A 17,237-nucleotide genomic window follows, 5' to 3' on the forward strand; every position below is an offset into this window, starting at 1 on the left:
AAGTAAAATAAAATAGGAACTAAAATTTAAATTACAGCGGCAATGGAATTATATTATAATATAATATTAACACTAGAGAAGAATAATATCGCACGTGAAAAGTAGGACATATATATATATATATATATATATATATATATATATTTAAAAATTATAGAACACAAATATAATATAGGTTGATTAATTCATACACATAGGTTATAAATTTATTTCATCAAATTGAAGATATTAACACGTTTCTAATTTTCTTGTTATATGTTAGTGGGTTACATGTTAGAAGTTCTGGGTGTAATTTAGTTAAAGCATTGTGCAACCGAGGGCTAATATTAATGCTATGCTTTAGACCAGCAGATGTGAGACATTTAGGTTCTATTAATGTTGAATTAATATTTCGTCTTGTGTCATAATTATGTGTCTGTAATACAAACTTATTACGATTTTTATGATAAAATTTTAACAGCGTATGCTTATAAATTTGTTCAATATTAAATACATTAAATTCAGAATAACTTAATTTAGTTGGATAATCGAAACGTTTCTTCAAACAAATTTTAATTATTCGTTTTTGTAGTAAATTTAACGGACTAAGATTAATTTTTGTACTTCCACCCCAAACAATTATACCATATTGAATGATAGACTGAATAATGGCCAAATAAACATTTCGTAGGACTCTAATGGATAAGTAGCATCGAAGATTAACGAAAGGGATCATTATTCCGAAGTTTTAAATGTTTTTACATGTTTTGGTGCATAATAAATATTTTGGCATATATTATATATTTTTACATATTTTGAAGGATATTGCATATTTTGAAAGAATATATACTTTTTTCACCAATTTTCTCTCTACTTAATGCTTAAGTTATTTTTTTAAATTGTTTATAAAGGTTATCCTTTCGTCTCTAGTGCATAAATATAATTTGATAATTGAAAATAATAACGTATTCTGTCAAAAAATGCACATCTCTTTGCAATGCTAATAGTTTGTAGGCTATATCCCTGGAGAAGTAACGGTAAAGTAGGTACAAATACCAATGCGAATGGTGGGTCATTGTACTGCTAACGTAGTGAAGGAAAGAACGAAAATTACCCTGTGGGTATGACTGTTTCGCACAAACACCCCCAATCAGTTGCTCTAAAAGAAAACAATACTTTTTTTCTGTTTTTTTTTTAAGAAACTTATTTTGACATCAGGTAATACAAGTAGCAAGCCTACTGCCATTCGCATCCAAGTTAAAAGACTGGATTTCAATTGATGATTCCTTTACTAAAATGGTAAAATCGTGCAGTCCAAAGTGTGTGACAAATGCATTGGGTGCTCCATGAAGTCACAATTAGAATAGCATTTAAAAATTGGACTTCATGTGAGAAATAAAAAACGTGCTCCGTCCAAAAGAAACAAGTTCTTCTTACACAAGTGGTGCTGAAACATTCGTCTTCTACAAGTGAATTTAATAAAAATTTGTGCATGGCAATGGTTGCTGCAAACATACAGTGGTATAAACTTGGAGTTCCAAGGTTCCAAGCATTCCTACGCAAATACTGCAACTTCAATATTTCGCATGAATCAACACTCCGGAAAAAATATCTGAACTCCTGCTACACTGACGCAATGGAAACGATTAGAGATGGACTTGATGATTCCTACGTATGGGTTGCCGTTGACGAGACGATCAATAACCGCAGAAAATATGTAAAAATATTTAATTATTAATTGCGCCTCCAAACAATGAGGTTCAATCACTTGTGCACCTGTAATTTTTTAATAGTGTGCAAAAATACATCTAATAAAGCTTAGATTTTAAAATACCAACGTTTTTTTTATTACATATTTATCTACATACTTCGTCATTTTTAGCTTCATATTTATGTAGTCTACATAGTTCTCATTTTCACATTACATAAAATCCGGGCTCTAGTTATGGACCCATATTTTCTTTTTTCTTTTCTTTTTTTCCCCCCTCATCAGCTAAAGACTCAGTAAAATAAAATAATCTTCGGAACTACTATCCCACTCCATGTTTAAACCAGACTGCCTGTCGACTGTACCGGAATATTCCGAGCACGGACTGCTGTAGATTTCCGTTCCGGTCGGTTCGTGCCAGTGAGCGTCAACCAAGGTTCTTCGTCTAACTGTAGCTATAGGAAAACCGGTAGTGCTTCAGAAACTGGTTGCAAATGTGTTCTGTGTGTATAGGCTAGATATTACTTCGAAGTTTCTGTATACAAGGTGATTCACGAGGAAAGGTAAAAAATTTGGGATGTGAATTCTGAAGTCATTCTGAGTAAAAAAGTTCATATGAACATAGATCCGTTTGCGAACGATGGCGGAGCTAGATGCATTTTTTTGGTAAAACGTCTCGCCCCAATGTGAATGAGACGTTACCATATGCTGCTGACGTGAGATGTGAGACAAGGTCACGGGTCGCAATGATTGACGTAACATTGGAATCTGCATTGTGAGCGATGTGGATAAGTTCATTCACCTCACAAACCGGGTGATGGGGCATTACAAATGTCCAGCTCTCCAGAGCGATGAGCGCGATTCACTCCCGAGCGCAACAGTGCATTGAAGCAGGAGGAGGTACCTTTGAAAATGTGCGAAAACATCGACCCCGACATCTAGAATATTATATATGTATGCATACGTGAATATAAACTTTAAATTTGACCGTTATCTGTCTCTAAACGCGAGTAGTACAATGGAATCCCAGAAGTTTTTGTGAAATCAAAGAGCCATATATTCATAGGAACTTTTAGACTCAGAATGACTTCAGAATTCACATCCCAAATTTTTTACCTTTCCTCGTGAACCACCCTGTATACTTGCGTAATGAAATCCGAGCTGCAATTAGCTTCATTCGTAGCACAGTTCAAAACCGTTGTCATTGATCAGACTCATACGCATGTCCATTTTCGCGTTCGTAGTAGCGAAGATGATAGTTGCTGACTTAATTTGTTGTTCGTGCAATGTTTTCACGGTTGGAACAGCTTCTGACAGTAGAGAAAACTTTTAGTCAGAACATGCGCGCACAGATTCATTGCCATCTATACCTATAATACCATAACCTTCTCCAAGACCAAAGAATAATATAAAGGAAGCTGTGATAAAAGAATACAAGTTGGTTATCTTGCCTTCCATTTCCATTTTAATTTAGATCCAGTACACTTTACAACATTAAATAAATAAATAAATAAATAAATGAATGAATAAATGAATAAATGAATAAATGAATGAATAAATAAATAAATAAATAAATAAATAAATAAATAAATAAATAAATAAATAAATAAATAAATAAATAAATAAGTGAATTCGTATGATAAATGAAAACCCGCCAACTATTTAATACGTAAATATGCCACCAAGCAGTACCATTTCCGCTACCAGGACTTACCCTTATAAACCATCTGATATTCGTTCGTAGAGAGTAAAGAAAAGCTAACTAGTTCCGACAGCTGCCAACCGTGCGTGTGCATGTAGGCCAGTCATGTCAATTGACGTCAATAGGCGCAAGCGCGCGCTTTAGAGCTCAGTAGAGCCTGAACGCTTTACAGCGGAAAGAAAAGAGACAGACGAAAAAGGTAGCATATGCCACTTGGTCGAGCTAGATACAGGGATGGGCAGCACTGATTCAATAGATAAAGGGAAGAGAACTTATTAAAACTGTATCCATGTTAATTTTTAGATCTGTCTGAGAAGTTTAAGTGCATTATAAGAATGAAAGTTTTAATTGTAATGCTCATTTTTCACAAGTTTGTTTTTTTTATTCAAAAGGTATATTTTCTCACATTTTTTTATAGAAAAGTGAAATTTTTAGATATAGGGCTATTTATTTAGTAGCCTTACAGGTACTGAATGTTTTCGTAAATCTAATTTATCGTAAATACGTATTACTGAAGATACTGTATTACAAATTTTGAAAATATTCGCATGGAAAATGTTTGTAAGGAAATGAATTAACAAAGTAACTACTGTTACATCATAAGCAAAAGTTATGTGTCCATGTGTTGTAAAATGTCAGCTCTATAGCTTCAGCAGGTTTCGAGAACATAATTTAATATTCAGATGATAGGAAGTTGCTCACCAATATCACCTTAAGAAAGCATAATGCGATAATAGGTTTGTTATGTAATATTAGTTACACTTAAAACTTTGGTTTGTACTGTAATATTGTTTTGATTAGTTTGATTCCTTTTATAAAGCTGAAGATACATCCATATCAAGTCCAACTTATCATTTCATACTCGATCTCTTTTTTTTTGGGATATCACTTTCTTTCTGAATGATGTGTTTCATCCACTTAGTACAGTATAGTTGTACTACTACGGAATGTATGTGAATATTTCTCCTTAACTCTTTATTATGTTATTAAAGTTTATAACACAACTGCAATATTAAGAAATTGATGTTAGTACCTACTTTTGTTTTACAGACAATATAGATAATATAAAACTAACGACATAAAATTTCACGTTCCATTTGAAGTTTGTCCACCACTGTTTTCTTAATTCAACAGGGTGCTTATTCATATACACAACCCTTCCTCCTTCCATTTCTATCAGGTCAGAATAATGCGCTTGCTTTGACATCACTGATGTAGGCTATTAAATCAAAGGGTTTCGTATTTGTTCTACGAACAAAGCTATTATTACCTTTATTGTGGAAATTGCAGATAATTCCCACACTCTGGAGATACAAATTTCTAGTACAAGATCGAAAATAAAAAAATAATTTTGAACGCATCAACGTGAAAAACCTAGAAGTCCATTGACTTAACGATATTCCATTTTTGTGTTTCAGACAACGGGCATCCCATTGGACGTTGCTGCTCGCTTGCAGATAAATTTACTGTTGCAGCCGAGTAGTCACATAGCGTAAGTATTAAATTCACATAAAGGAAATAGTAAGATATAAATTACACATACTTTTTATCTATATTATTAATTTATTCAATACTACTTATTCATTATTTAATAAAATCTGAGTCAACCGAATTGTGGAATATGTGAATGTGAGGGAACCTGTTGAATTACTTTAACCTGAAATGCGTTTGCTAATTGAGTAGTCGACCTCGGTGGTGTCGCGTTGTCATGCTAGCCTTTAGATCTGAAGTCTGACGGTTCGTATCCGGCCCAGGACGATAAAACCATTAGCATGATTTTCTTCGGGAGGAAAGCAATGCTAGAAGGTATCGTAAATTTAAGACACGTTAAAGAATCTTTTCTCCGATAGAGTACTCCAGAAAAGATTATTTGCTCATTGGCTATTTCTCGCTGGCGTTGAATATCGAAGGTTATTAGCTCTGCAATGAAAACGTCGTTAAATGAATTAACACTATTCCTACTAGTGTCGTGTATTTCATGCTCTATGTTCGGTTCAAGTTGTCGAGCGTGACAAGAATCGAAGTCTGCTTTGAAGAAGCGGATCTGTCTCCCTCGCTTGGTCTTGCCCCTTGTATGATCTGTGCCCTTTAAGTTCGCTGGTCTCTCCTACACTTCTCTCCCAACACTTCATGCTTTTAGCTGAGTAAGGATTTTGGAACAAATCTTGTGAAGTTTTGTTTAGATGTAAGGACAGGTAATTTTTATTACAAAAATATGATTAAACTTCGACAGAAATATACGTACAGTAGTGGCAAAAAAAAAACCGGACCGACCTTTGTAGCTGATTTCAGAGCCTTCTTTACTCCAGAGCACGATAGACTGGTAACTAAGGCTTTCGTGGTTCGAATCGTGCCTGGGAAGGAAACGTTTTTTGTTCCTTATTCAAATTAATTATTCCCAACACTTTTCGATTGCAGCGATATTTTACTACTTAATTAACTTATTATTCCCAGAACATGAATTTTACCAGCAATCGAAAAGTTTTGGGAATAAATTTGAATACGGAACAAAAAAAAAAGTTTCCTTCCCAGGCAGGATTCGAACCACGAAAGTCTTAGTTAGCAGTCTATAGTGCTCTGGAGTGAACAAGGCTCTGAAATCAGCTATAAAGGTCGGTCCGGTTTTTTTGCCACTACTGTACATATAGGTACATCACATTATGTTTTTAAAATACACGAGAAGTTGTTACTATACCAATTACCGAAAGAAAATAGCTATAATTACATTCTTCACATAATATTCAAATAAATCACAGTTGCTCGGTAGCAATATTTGTGTGTGACTATACGGATGATTAAAGTATTACAGGCACTATTTTCGATTCAAGTTAGTCGAGTATGACGAAGTTCGACATTCATCGATGTTCGCTCTGCATAAGGAGGACTGTCGTGTTTGTTCCATTTTGTTATAAAAATATTCGCTGTCCTCCACTCCCCTCCATTAGGCCTATGTTTTAGTATAGACCTTGCGATAAGTTTTTCATATAAGATGAGACGAAGTTTGTAATGTCTTGGTTGCCTCTCTCATGTTCGAACATTGCAGGACACTATTTTAAACCGCTTAAGGATTTGAGCCATATCTTGCGATTAGTTTTTTTACATGGAATAAGACGAAGTTTGCAATGTTTTGGTTTCCTCTCTCATGTTTGAACTTTACACATACTAGTCGGTACTTTGAACATATGCGTTTTCTAAATATATTTTCCTTGATTTATTTTTAGGTATATTTATGTGAATGTTCAGTCATATTAATAACAAGAAAAAATACCTATACTCATTACTATACGTAACTTCGCAAGATATGTACCTGATATCCGTATGCAGCTAAAGCGTAAAGGCGCAGGGAGAGGAGGAACTAAGAAGAAAGGCGCCGAACATATGTAAGGAAGGGGAAAGATTGAACAAACGCAAAGGGAGCTTCAGTTCTACAAAGATTCGGCAAATATGAACCGAACATAAGGCCTCTTATCGGTTTTCAATGGACTCGGTTATTTTAGTTTACATGCTTCACTTCTTCGTACCGTTGGGTTGCCTATGCAGTAGGGCGAAGTTTGTAGTATCTTGATATCCTCTCTCATGTTCGAACATTGCACGACACTAATTGCTACTACTGCTACTGCCACTGCCGTCGCCTACAGAGAGAGTCAGTACAAATCCTGGGTGGGAAAAGTTAGCTAGTTGAGGCTTTTTCCGGGGTTTTCCCTCAACTCATAAAGAGCAAATATTGCGCAACTTTCGGCGCTGGTCCCCGGACTCATTTCTCTGACATTATGACGTTCTTCTCATTCAGACGCTAGAAAATCATAGCAGTTGGTAAAGTGTCGTAAAGTAACAAATTGAAAAACAGAGATCCATTTATAATTGTAGAGTGGTAGCTTTCTGTGCCCGAGGTTGCGGGTTCGATCCCAGTCCAGGTCGATGGCATTTTAAGTGTGCTTAAAATGCGACAGGCCCAAATCGGTAGATTTACTGGCATGTAAAAGAACTCCTGCGGGACAATAATTCCGGCACACCGGCTACGCTGATATAGCCTCGGCAGTTGTGAGCGTCGTTAAATGTATGTTTATTTTATTTATGTATTTATTTTGCTAATAATTGTAACAAAATATAATATAAACATAAAATTTAGCTCACCTCTGAAAGAGTAGAACTCGTGCTCAGGGGCAGATTCCTGATTTGAAATTAAGAAGTACATAATACAATTTGTCTTGTATCTGCTACACAATAAGAATATATAAATTTAAATTTACAATTTTTCATTATTTATAAAATCCATACTTAATACTAGAACTGTTAGAATTGACAAGATTAGGATATTTAAATATAAATTTGTTACATATTCTTTGGCCTAAATTATTACTATGGTTAAATACTGTAGCAGTGTTGCATTTTGGTTCAAACAATCTTAAAGAATTCATAGCAATGAGAATATAATCCAAAATTATTTCTATTTTGATGTATGAATTTTATTAATACAATTTAATAAATTTGTCTGATTTTAAGAACATTAAAGTCTAAAAACAATTTTTGAGATGGAAAATCATTGGGTTTATAAAGAAATATTTTAATTATTTTCTTCTGTAATAAATAGGTGGATTAAAATTGGATTTATATAATCTACCCCATCCTATAATTCCATACATAATTACCGATGGAAATAAAGTTAAGTATATTGTGCGTAATAAACTTATTGACAAGTAATTTCTCAATAAAACAAAATAAAATATTATTTTACGTAATTTATTACAAAGGAAATTAATGTGTTGGTTCCATTTTAAATGATTTTCGAAAATTATGCCTAAATATTTAACTTCAGAGGACTGCTTATAAAAATAAAACATAACTTACAATTTTCCACACCACACTGACTTGAAGTAGTAACTAGAACAAAAGGGTTGTTGGTTATGTTTAATGTCATCAGATTCAATACAAAATAATGAATTGTGAAATGAGATTAAGACCAGCGTTGAATCGAAAGAATACACCACTCGTGAAGTAATCTGTGCCCGAACGAGACTGGTAAAGCTTTGTGTTTGGAATGGAATGATACACAAGCCCGGGAAATGTATACTGCAAGTTTAAGATTTAAATGTTCATTGTACACACGTATGGGTTGGCTGAAGACAGGACAGAAAATTACGCTCAGCTATATTTTGTGTGCCGTTTGTGCAGGATGAGTCGTCTAATATTTGTACAGTGCATATGCCTTTGCAAATCGTATTGTAAATACCATGAATCTTACCGTTCTCGAAGTGTTTGTTCTAAGATATCTTGCAGTTATACTCCCTCTCAAAACGTGGAATTAAGCTGTTAAAATGTTTGGAAGAACGGGATGAGTTTACCTTAAAAAAAAACGCACACGTGGAAGGAGATATTGACAGAAATTTAAGTAGAAGAAACTGGTAAAATCTAGAGCGATCACCGAGAAAATCACTTCAGAAATTATAACAGCATGTATTTTCTTAAAATTATTCCTACCAAATTACCGAAATGTAGATTTTACAACCAAGAGATTCAGTTTCAAGAATATTTTTTGTAGAGTGCTTTGAAAATCTGTCAATAGCGAATTAATTATTTCCACAACTTCTGTTTCTTTTAGTGGTTTCACTAAAAATGGAGTGTAACAATTCACAATAATTGAATCGGTTATTTGATAAACCACATATGTCCTTAGCTATAAGTTTTGAGAAAAGTTAAAAAAAAAAAAAATCTCTGCAGCTTATAAATATTGCATGTACGTTCTTTTATTTTATGGTGAATATATGAAATATTTGCAGTAAAAATTATAATAATTTGTATTTATTTTGTATGCAAGCTAAATCTATTTAAGTACAATTTCAGTATACAACGTATTTTGTCCGGCTGCCTTGCTCTCTCTATCTGTCTCTCTCGACGCAAAGACTAGAAGATGACCGCCTTCCGAATTGCTGCCGCCTCTAGTAAAATTGGGAACTGCTACAAAATTACACTGATCGGTACAAAGTTACCCCAAATGACTGTACTGATATTCTGAGAAAACGGCCATCGTTCATGAAATATCGCTACACTGCGGCGCTTATAAAATCGTCGTCGTGTTCGTCGTCGTCGTCCTCATCATCATCATCGTCATCGTCATCGTCATCGTCATCGTCATCGTCATCGTCATCTTCATCTCCTCTTAGCAGAAGCATAGAGCATCTATAATGTGTCTCCTTTGGATTCTATTCTGCGCAACTTCTTCACCTCCTATGTTTTCCCTTCATTCGCAATTTCCTCCATAACTCTTCGTCTTCATGTTTGTTTTGAACTTCCTCTTCCTCTATTCCCTTGAGGATTCCAGTCTAAAGTCATATTTTCAATATATTCATTGCCTTTCCTTAAGGTATGTCCTATCCACTTCCATTTTCGTTTCTTCACTTCGATTATTCTTCTTGGCCAGTTTTTTTCCATAGACCTTAATTTGAGAATTTTTCTGTCCATCTCATTGTTAATATTCTTCGTAGACATAGATTCGTGAATACCTGCAATTTATTTTGGGTAATTTTGCTTGTCTTCAAGGCTTCACACCCGTATAATAAAACCAACTTGACGTTAATATTGAAGCATAAGGCTTGCCATATAAGAATATTGCAATAAAAAGCCCTGTTTATATGATTCAAAAGCACATGATTAGAATAGGACTTGGGATATTCTTTTCTACGGGATGGTGGCCTATACAAAACACAACATGTCAGGTAAAAAGTCAAATTCGGTAAATTTTGTACTTGGTATGTTTGTTAATTCAGGTCTTCAATTGTTACCTGGTTGATTAGATGTCTTCCCAAATTTTTTATATTTTAGTAGGTTATTTTACGACGCTTTATCAACATCTTAGGTTATTTAGCGTCTGAATGAGATGAAAGTGATAATGCCGTGAAATGAGTTCGAGGTCCAACACCGAAAGTTACCCAGCATTTGCTCATATAGGGTTGAGGGAAAACTCCAGAAAAAACCTCATCCAAGTAACTTGCCCCGACCGGGAATCGAACCCGGGCCTCCTGGTTTCGTGGCCAGACGAGCTAACCGTTACTACACAGCTGTGGACGTCTTCCCAAATTATATGGCAAACGTCAGATAATTCTATAGAGAATCATCGTCCTAGCACACATTTCATCAAATAAAATCTTGTTTTTACCAATTCTCTCGACGCTAGATAAACGTGTAGTTGGTAAAGCGTCGTTAAATAACCGATCAAGTTATTTGAGAAATGAATAGACAAGTATTTTCGAAACTTCAAAATGTAAATATGACTTTCAAGAAATAGATTAATGATTTGAAGAAAAAACAGGTCGAGCACTAGCCTCTGGCATTGTAATGATATTTATTCGAATAAAATAAGAGTATCGATGTATCTAAAGGCATATTTAGGAAAGATATAAAGAAATAACGACTTTGCAATTTCCCTAAAATTACTCCTTCTTACCCGTTTGTGTATCATTGTTTCCTCATGTCAAAATAAAGTCGCTGATGAATCGAATTCGCGATTTCGAAGCCATGGTCGTATGAGAAATAATATGTACAGTATGCATGCATGCATGCATGTATGTATGTATGTATGTATGTATGTATGTATGTATGTATGTATGTATGTATTTACACTGAAATTGGGCAAGCACCCGGTGGCAGTGGTATACACAATAAAATTACAATACACAATACAATTAGATACACAATACAATAAGAATACGCAATACAATTATATACAATGATTACAATTAATAATAATACATAAAATAACCTAATTTATAAGTGAACCTAATTTTACATTACAATCTACCAAACTGATAATAATCTTTCACTTTACTCTTATCTCACTCATTGTACTGGCATTATGACACATTTCACTGACACTTTAGAACACATTTCATTGACACTATAAATTGTCAGTGATCGGAAACAAAATTACAGAACCCTATTTAATAACACAAATATAAAAGGTAAGATACAAGTACGAAATCCTCTTGTTAGTAAACGCATGTTAATTTTAAAGAAACATGGCTTGGTGAAACGGCCAACTTTTAAAGATATCTTTAAAATTAAACGACCCGTTTGTTGATCAGTCGTTCGTGCTGTTTTAAAGAAGCTTAGTGAAACCGCCATTAGAAGTCTGTCCTTGATACAAATGATGAGAATAATGCATCTAAACAGCAGTATTATATTTGTGGAGAGGATACGGAAAGATAAAGAATTATGATTTTGTTGTCTTCTCTTCTTGAATTATGGTGAAACAGATCGCTAAGAACAGGTTGCCGTATTACGACATAATTGATGCTTGAGTTTCTACTATTACTGAAATTAAGACAACAACGATTACATACAGTAGCCTGGAGACACGTACATCCTCTTTGTAACGTTTCACGAGCGCCGCTGTGACGTTGTCAAACATACAGAGCCGGTGACGCATGCTACACCTAACTCTCTGGTTTGAGGGACCAGCGGCAGGTGTTCTCAATAACAAAGCAATATGATGTAATAATAAATAATATATTCATACATAATAAAAATAATGTTTTTAACTTTGCTCTAGAGTATGCCATTAGGAAAGTCCAGGATAACAGAGAGGGTTTGGAATTGAACGGGTTACATCAGCTGCTTGTCTATGCTGATGACGTGAATATGTTAGGAGAAAATCCAAAACCGATTAGGGAAAACACGGAAACTTTACTTGAAGCAAGTAAAGAGATAGGTTTGGAAGTAAATCCCGAAAAGACAAAGTATATGATCATGTCTCGTGATGAGAATATTGTACGAAATGGAAATATAAAAATTGGAAATTTATCCTTTGAAGAGGTGGAAAAATTCAAATACCTGGAAGCAACAGTAACATATTCAGTATAAATGTTACTCGGGAGGAAATTAAACACAGAATAAATATGGGAAATGCCTGTTATTATTCGGTTGAGAAGCTTTTATCATCCAGTCTGTAGTAAAAAGATCTGGAAGTTAGAATTTATAAACCAGTTATATTACCGGTTGTTCTTTATGGTTGTGGAACTTGGACTCTCACTTTGAGAGAGGAACATAGGTTAAGGGTGTTTGAGAATAAGGTGCTTAGGAAAATATTTGGGGCTAAGAGGGATGAAGTTACAGGAGAATGGAGAAAGTTACACAACACGGAAATGCACGCATTGTATCCTTCACCTGACATAATTAGGAACATTAAATCCAGACGTTTGAGATGGGCAGGGCATGTAGAACGTATGGGCGAATCCAGAAATGCATATAGAGTGTTATTTGGGAGGCCGGAGGGAAAAAGACCTTTAGGAAGGCCGTAAATGGGAAGATAATATTAAAATGGATTTGAGGGAGGTGGGCTACGATGATAGAGACTGGATTAATCTTGCTCAGGATAGGGACCGATGGCGGGCTTATGTGAGGGCGGTAATGAACCTTCGGGTTCCTTAAAAGCCAGTAAGTAAGTAATAAAAATAATGTATTAAAAAGCATACCTTTAAAATAATGTTTGTTATTCTGAGGAAATGCCAATTGCGTGTTCTCATCTTATTCTCCACCAATATCACCGCCATCGTCATCATCACCACCGCCAATGTCACTGTCATCATTGTCATCATTATCATCTGCGTCACTCTCATCATGTAAGTTAATAATAATTGGTTCTAAAATGTCATGACATCCTATTTCGAAATCCTCTTCTTGCAATCCAGTTCTACCTGGTCATGCTATTAAGTTCGCCATTAACTAGTTTTTCCACGTCTGGTATTCTGAAGGTCGTATTTTTAGCGACTTCTCTTTCCACTGGACTCAAAAATTCAATCACATTATATTGGCAATGATATGGCGAGAGCCTCAGAACTTTATGATCCTTCCAATGGCCAGTTGATCGAGTTCGTATATTTTGTCACTACTTTTGAAAGTCATTACTCTGTGCAAAATTTCAGATTTTGTTTCCTTCGGAGAGAAATTAACGCCTTTCTATTCTAGCCACTCCATGATTTCGTGTTTTCTGTTGGACGTATTGGGGATTTTGTTTATGCGAACAGAATGATATGGTGAATTGTCCATTATAATAATATTATATTCTGAAAAATTTTAAAAATCTGTTTAAAAACCAATCATGAAACGAATCTGATGCCATTTCTTCATGATAATCGCTGGTCCTTTTAGATCTACCTAAACACCCATTTGCTGTCAGGAATGAAACCTGTTTTCTCCGATCCTAAGTGACAAATATTCCATACCATTCTGTCGTCAGAAATCTCGGCATTTTCTTGGACGAAAATTTAAATTGGGAATGCCAAATAAAGGAAATATCCAAGAGAGTGTGCTATACCATGCATTCTCTTAACCCATTCAGAAACTTCCTCCCGCCAGAATTAAAACAGACTTTAGTGCAAACCCTCGTACTACCACTGTTTGACTATTGCGACGTAATACTTACAGACTTGACAACTGACCTTTCGAACAAGCTGCAGCGTGTGCACAATATGTGTGTCAGATTCATCAGTAATTCTCACAAATTTGACTATATTACACCCTCATTCAAATCTTTATCCTGTCTGCAACTTAGTAACCGTAGAACACTTCATTCGCTCTCTCTTCTGTTTCGAGTTCTCCACACTTCTACTCCAAATTATGTTCGTTCCCGGTTTAACTACTTATCCTCCAGTCACAATCTAAACACCAGGTCACAGGAGAGCCAAATCCTAGCAATTCCTGCCCATAGAACATCCCACTATTCATCCTCTTTTACTGTCTCAGTTCTCCGTGAATGGAATTCTCTACCTCAGAAGATTAGGGGCTGCCAGACAATAACCACTTTCAAGAAAAGGCTAAACGGTTTCTTACGGGCGCAGTCAAATTGGAATTATACTTATGATCGAGCTTAATAATTTAATTTAATTTAGATATGACTATCATTACTATTATTATTATTATTATTATTATTATTATTATTATTATTACATAATTATTTTATTGGTGTTGTGAAAACGAAAAGAATTGTCATTGAATTATATTAATTATGTATTATATTGTCTTGTATTTGTAGTATTGTATTGCTTTGAATTGTATTTTATTGTATTAGTTATGTTATATTCATAGCACTAGTAATTTTTTATCATACTGGTTGAGTGGAAGAGAAGGCCGAATGGCCTTAACTCTGCCAGTTAAAGTAAACCATTATTATTATTATTATTATTATTATTATTATTATTATTATTATTATTATTATTATTGTTATTATAAATTGGAGTTTAATAATTTCGGTCCCATGGTCAAAAATATATACTAGTTCGGTCCCGAGTCATTAAGTTAACATTACTAGTTCAGTCCCAGAACGAAAATAGAGCAGTACTTGTTGTAAATCATTTTCCTTCCCATTCTATGCAGACTTAGGACTGTCATAAGTCAGGGACGGGTAAATTCGTGACTCGAGACAGCAAACTGCAACATTTTCTACCCCTTCCTTAAGGCGTGGTTAAAAATGTTGATTATGATGCACAGTAGTGGCAAAAAAAAACCGGACCAATCCTTGTAGCTGATTTCAAAGCCTGTTCACTCCAGAGCACGATAGACTGGTAATTAAGACTTTCGTGGTTCGAATCCTGCCTGGGAAGGAAACTTTTTTTTTTGTCCATTTTTCAAATTTATTCCCAATGCTTTTCGATTGCTGGTAAAATTCATGTTCTGGGAATAATAATCTAATTAAAGTATTGGGAATAAATTTGAATAAGTAACAAAAAAAAAGTTTCCTTCCCAGGCAGGATTCGAACCATGAAAGTCTTAGTTACCAGTCTATCGTGCTCTGGATTGAACAAGGCTCTGAAATCAGCTACAAGGGTCACTCCGGTTTTTTGCCACTACTGTACATTGTGCAATATAAACTTTAGTCAAAACTTAAACTTCAGAGTAATCAGTGATACTAGGATCTACGTTTTTGGGAGGAATGTGTAGGACAGTGTTTTTATGTATTGGAGTCTGTTTATTGATTTAGATACAAATTCTACCATTTTGTCTGTAATATTGTTCTTTCTTTAATTGGTCTGGTCTTCTTTTTGTTGCTGGACTTCTAATTTGTATGTAAGTGTCAATTTTAATTCGTTTCAATATGAAAATTTCCCCAAACAAAACAAAAATTATGGCGTTCCAAGGTAAACAGGCAGTTAGGAGTAAAATTTGCATTGGAACCCATACGTTAGAACAGGTAAACTCATTTAAATATTTAGGTTATAATTTGACATATTTACCTGTTACTGATATATCTGAAAATATTCAACATTTTAATGGAGCCTTAAGAACCATCAACCAAGTTTTCACAACCACGAAAACCCAAAAACATACCAGGTTAAAAGCATATAAAGTTCTAGCAAGACCTGTCCTCATGTATGGTAGTGAGGCATGGACTGTCCGAAACTCAGATGTTCAACGCCTAACAACTGCGGAAATGAGATTTCTAAGGAGGACAGCCGGCTACAGCTTGCTTGACCACAAAAGGAATTAACTAATTACAAAAGAATTGAAAATTATACCTATTTGTGAACATCTCAACCACTATAGACAAAAATGGCTTAACCATGTCAATAGAATGGACCGTTCCAGACTCCCAAGACAAATTCTCCGCTATATACCACATGGAAGACGATCTTTGGAACGCCCCCTGGAAAGATGGACGGAGACCGTACCAGGCCACTAGGCCTAGTACCTGGAAGGACGACGATGATGATAAAATGATGCGTCGTACAACGTCTTTCTAGAAGTAATTTAAATTCTTCACTCTTTTAGGTATATTAATGTTTTCTAAGCGAGACGAACAATTTCTTAGCACTCTGTTTCCTCTTTTTGCATTTCTCTGCATACATGTGACATGATTGATACACTTATTGAACACGCCTCGGGAATTAGTTCTTGATAGTGTCGTCCATTTGAAGAGTTTTGTTCGGTTGAAGTTTGTCGAGCGTGACAAGAACCGAAGTCTGCTCTGAAGATGCAGATCTATCCAGCTCGCTCGAATCTGTCCCTTCAAGCTCGTTGGCCTCCCTTGCCTTCCCATTCCATCCCTTTATGCATTTAGCTGGGTGAGGAGTTTAAAACAAATCTTGTGAAGTTTTATAAAGATGTAAGGACAGGAATTTTTATTACAAAATTATCATTAAATATCGACAGAACTATTTATGCATATAAGTAAAGATATATGACAGTTTTCACTATATAAATGACCTACAGAAAGTAGCTATAATGACATTCTTGACATAATATTCAAATAAATCACAGTGCTCGGTAACAATAGATGTGTGGCTGTACGGATTAAAGTATTATAACATGAACACATAATATAAAATAAATTCTATAAGTCCATAAAAATAAATGATTTCAACGTTTTTTCTGACATAGACATTTCTTCTTTATCTGTGTTCAAGTTATACTCCTTATTTTAGAAACTTAACAGGTGTTTTATGTACACTTCATAGGTAATTTCTCTGATATAACGATGAGCTGCACATGTGACCTCTGTTCTGCATTCAAAGCAATCCGCTGTAGGCTATAATACGAACTTTCAGCCGGAATCCCAGCATTACCGATCCATAATCTGTTCTCATAGATCGTTATTTCAGCATTATACCGACTCAACTCAGCTAATTAATTTGGTCTGTGTTACGTCATCATGTTTTCCTTTGTGCGTATGTAGACTGGGATTTCTATGCACGATATGAACACTTCAGTTTACAGTAGGCCTATATACTATGCTGATTTGAAAGTTCTTAGACATAAAGATAACATTTATTTAATAATATAATTAATGGATTGAATAACAAAAATAAAAAATATGTTTTTCTTCCTTTTCGGTTAAATTTCCAGAGGTATGATTATTTG

At 34.8% G+C, this 17,237-nt stretch overlaps 1 protein-coding gene across 3 annotated transcripts in view; it reads left to right on the forward strand.

Annotated features, from left to right (window-relative positions):
• Positions 1 to 17,237, forward strand: part of LOC138709026 (protein croquemort-like) — a 152,673-nt gene that overhangs the window by 116,481 nt on the left and 18,955 nt on the right. For all 3 annotated transcript variants that reach the window (XM_069839490.1, XM_069839489.1, XM_069839488.1), the window contains exon 7: positions 4,808 to 4,881. In XM_069839490.1, coding sequence (XP_069695591.1) covers positions 4,808 to 4,881 — 74 coding nt within the window. The remainder of the gene's footprint in view (positions 1 to 4,807; positions 4,882 to 17,237) is intronic.

Source organism: Periplaneta americana, chromosome 11, assembly GCF_040183065.1.
Source record: "Periplaneta americana isolate PAMFEO1 chromosome 11, P.americana_PAMFEO1_priV1, whole genome shotgun sequence".
Lineage (NCBI taxonomy): Eukaryota > Metazoa > Arthropoda > Insecta > Blattodea > Blattidae > Periplaneta > Periplaneta americana.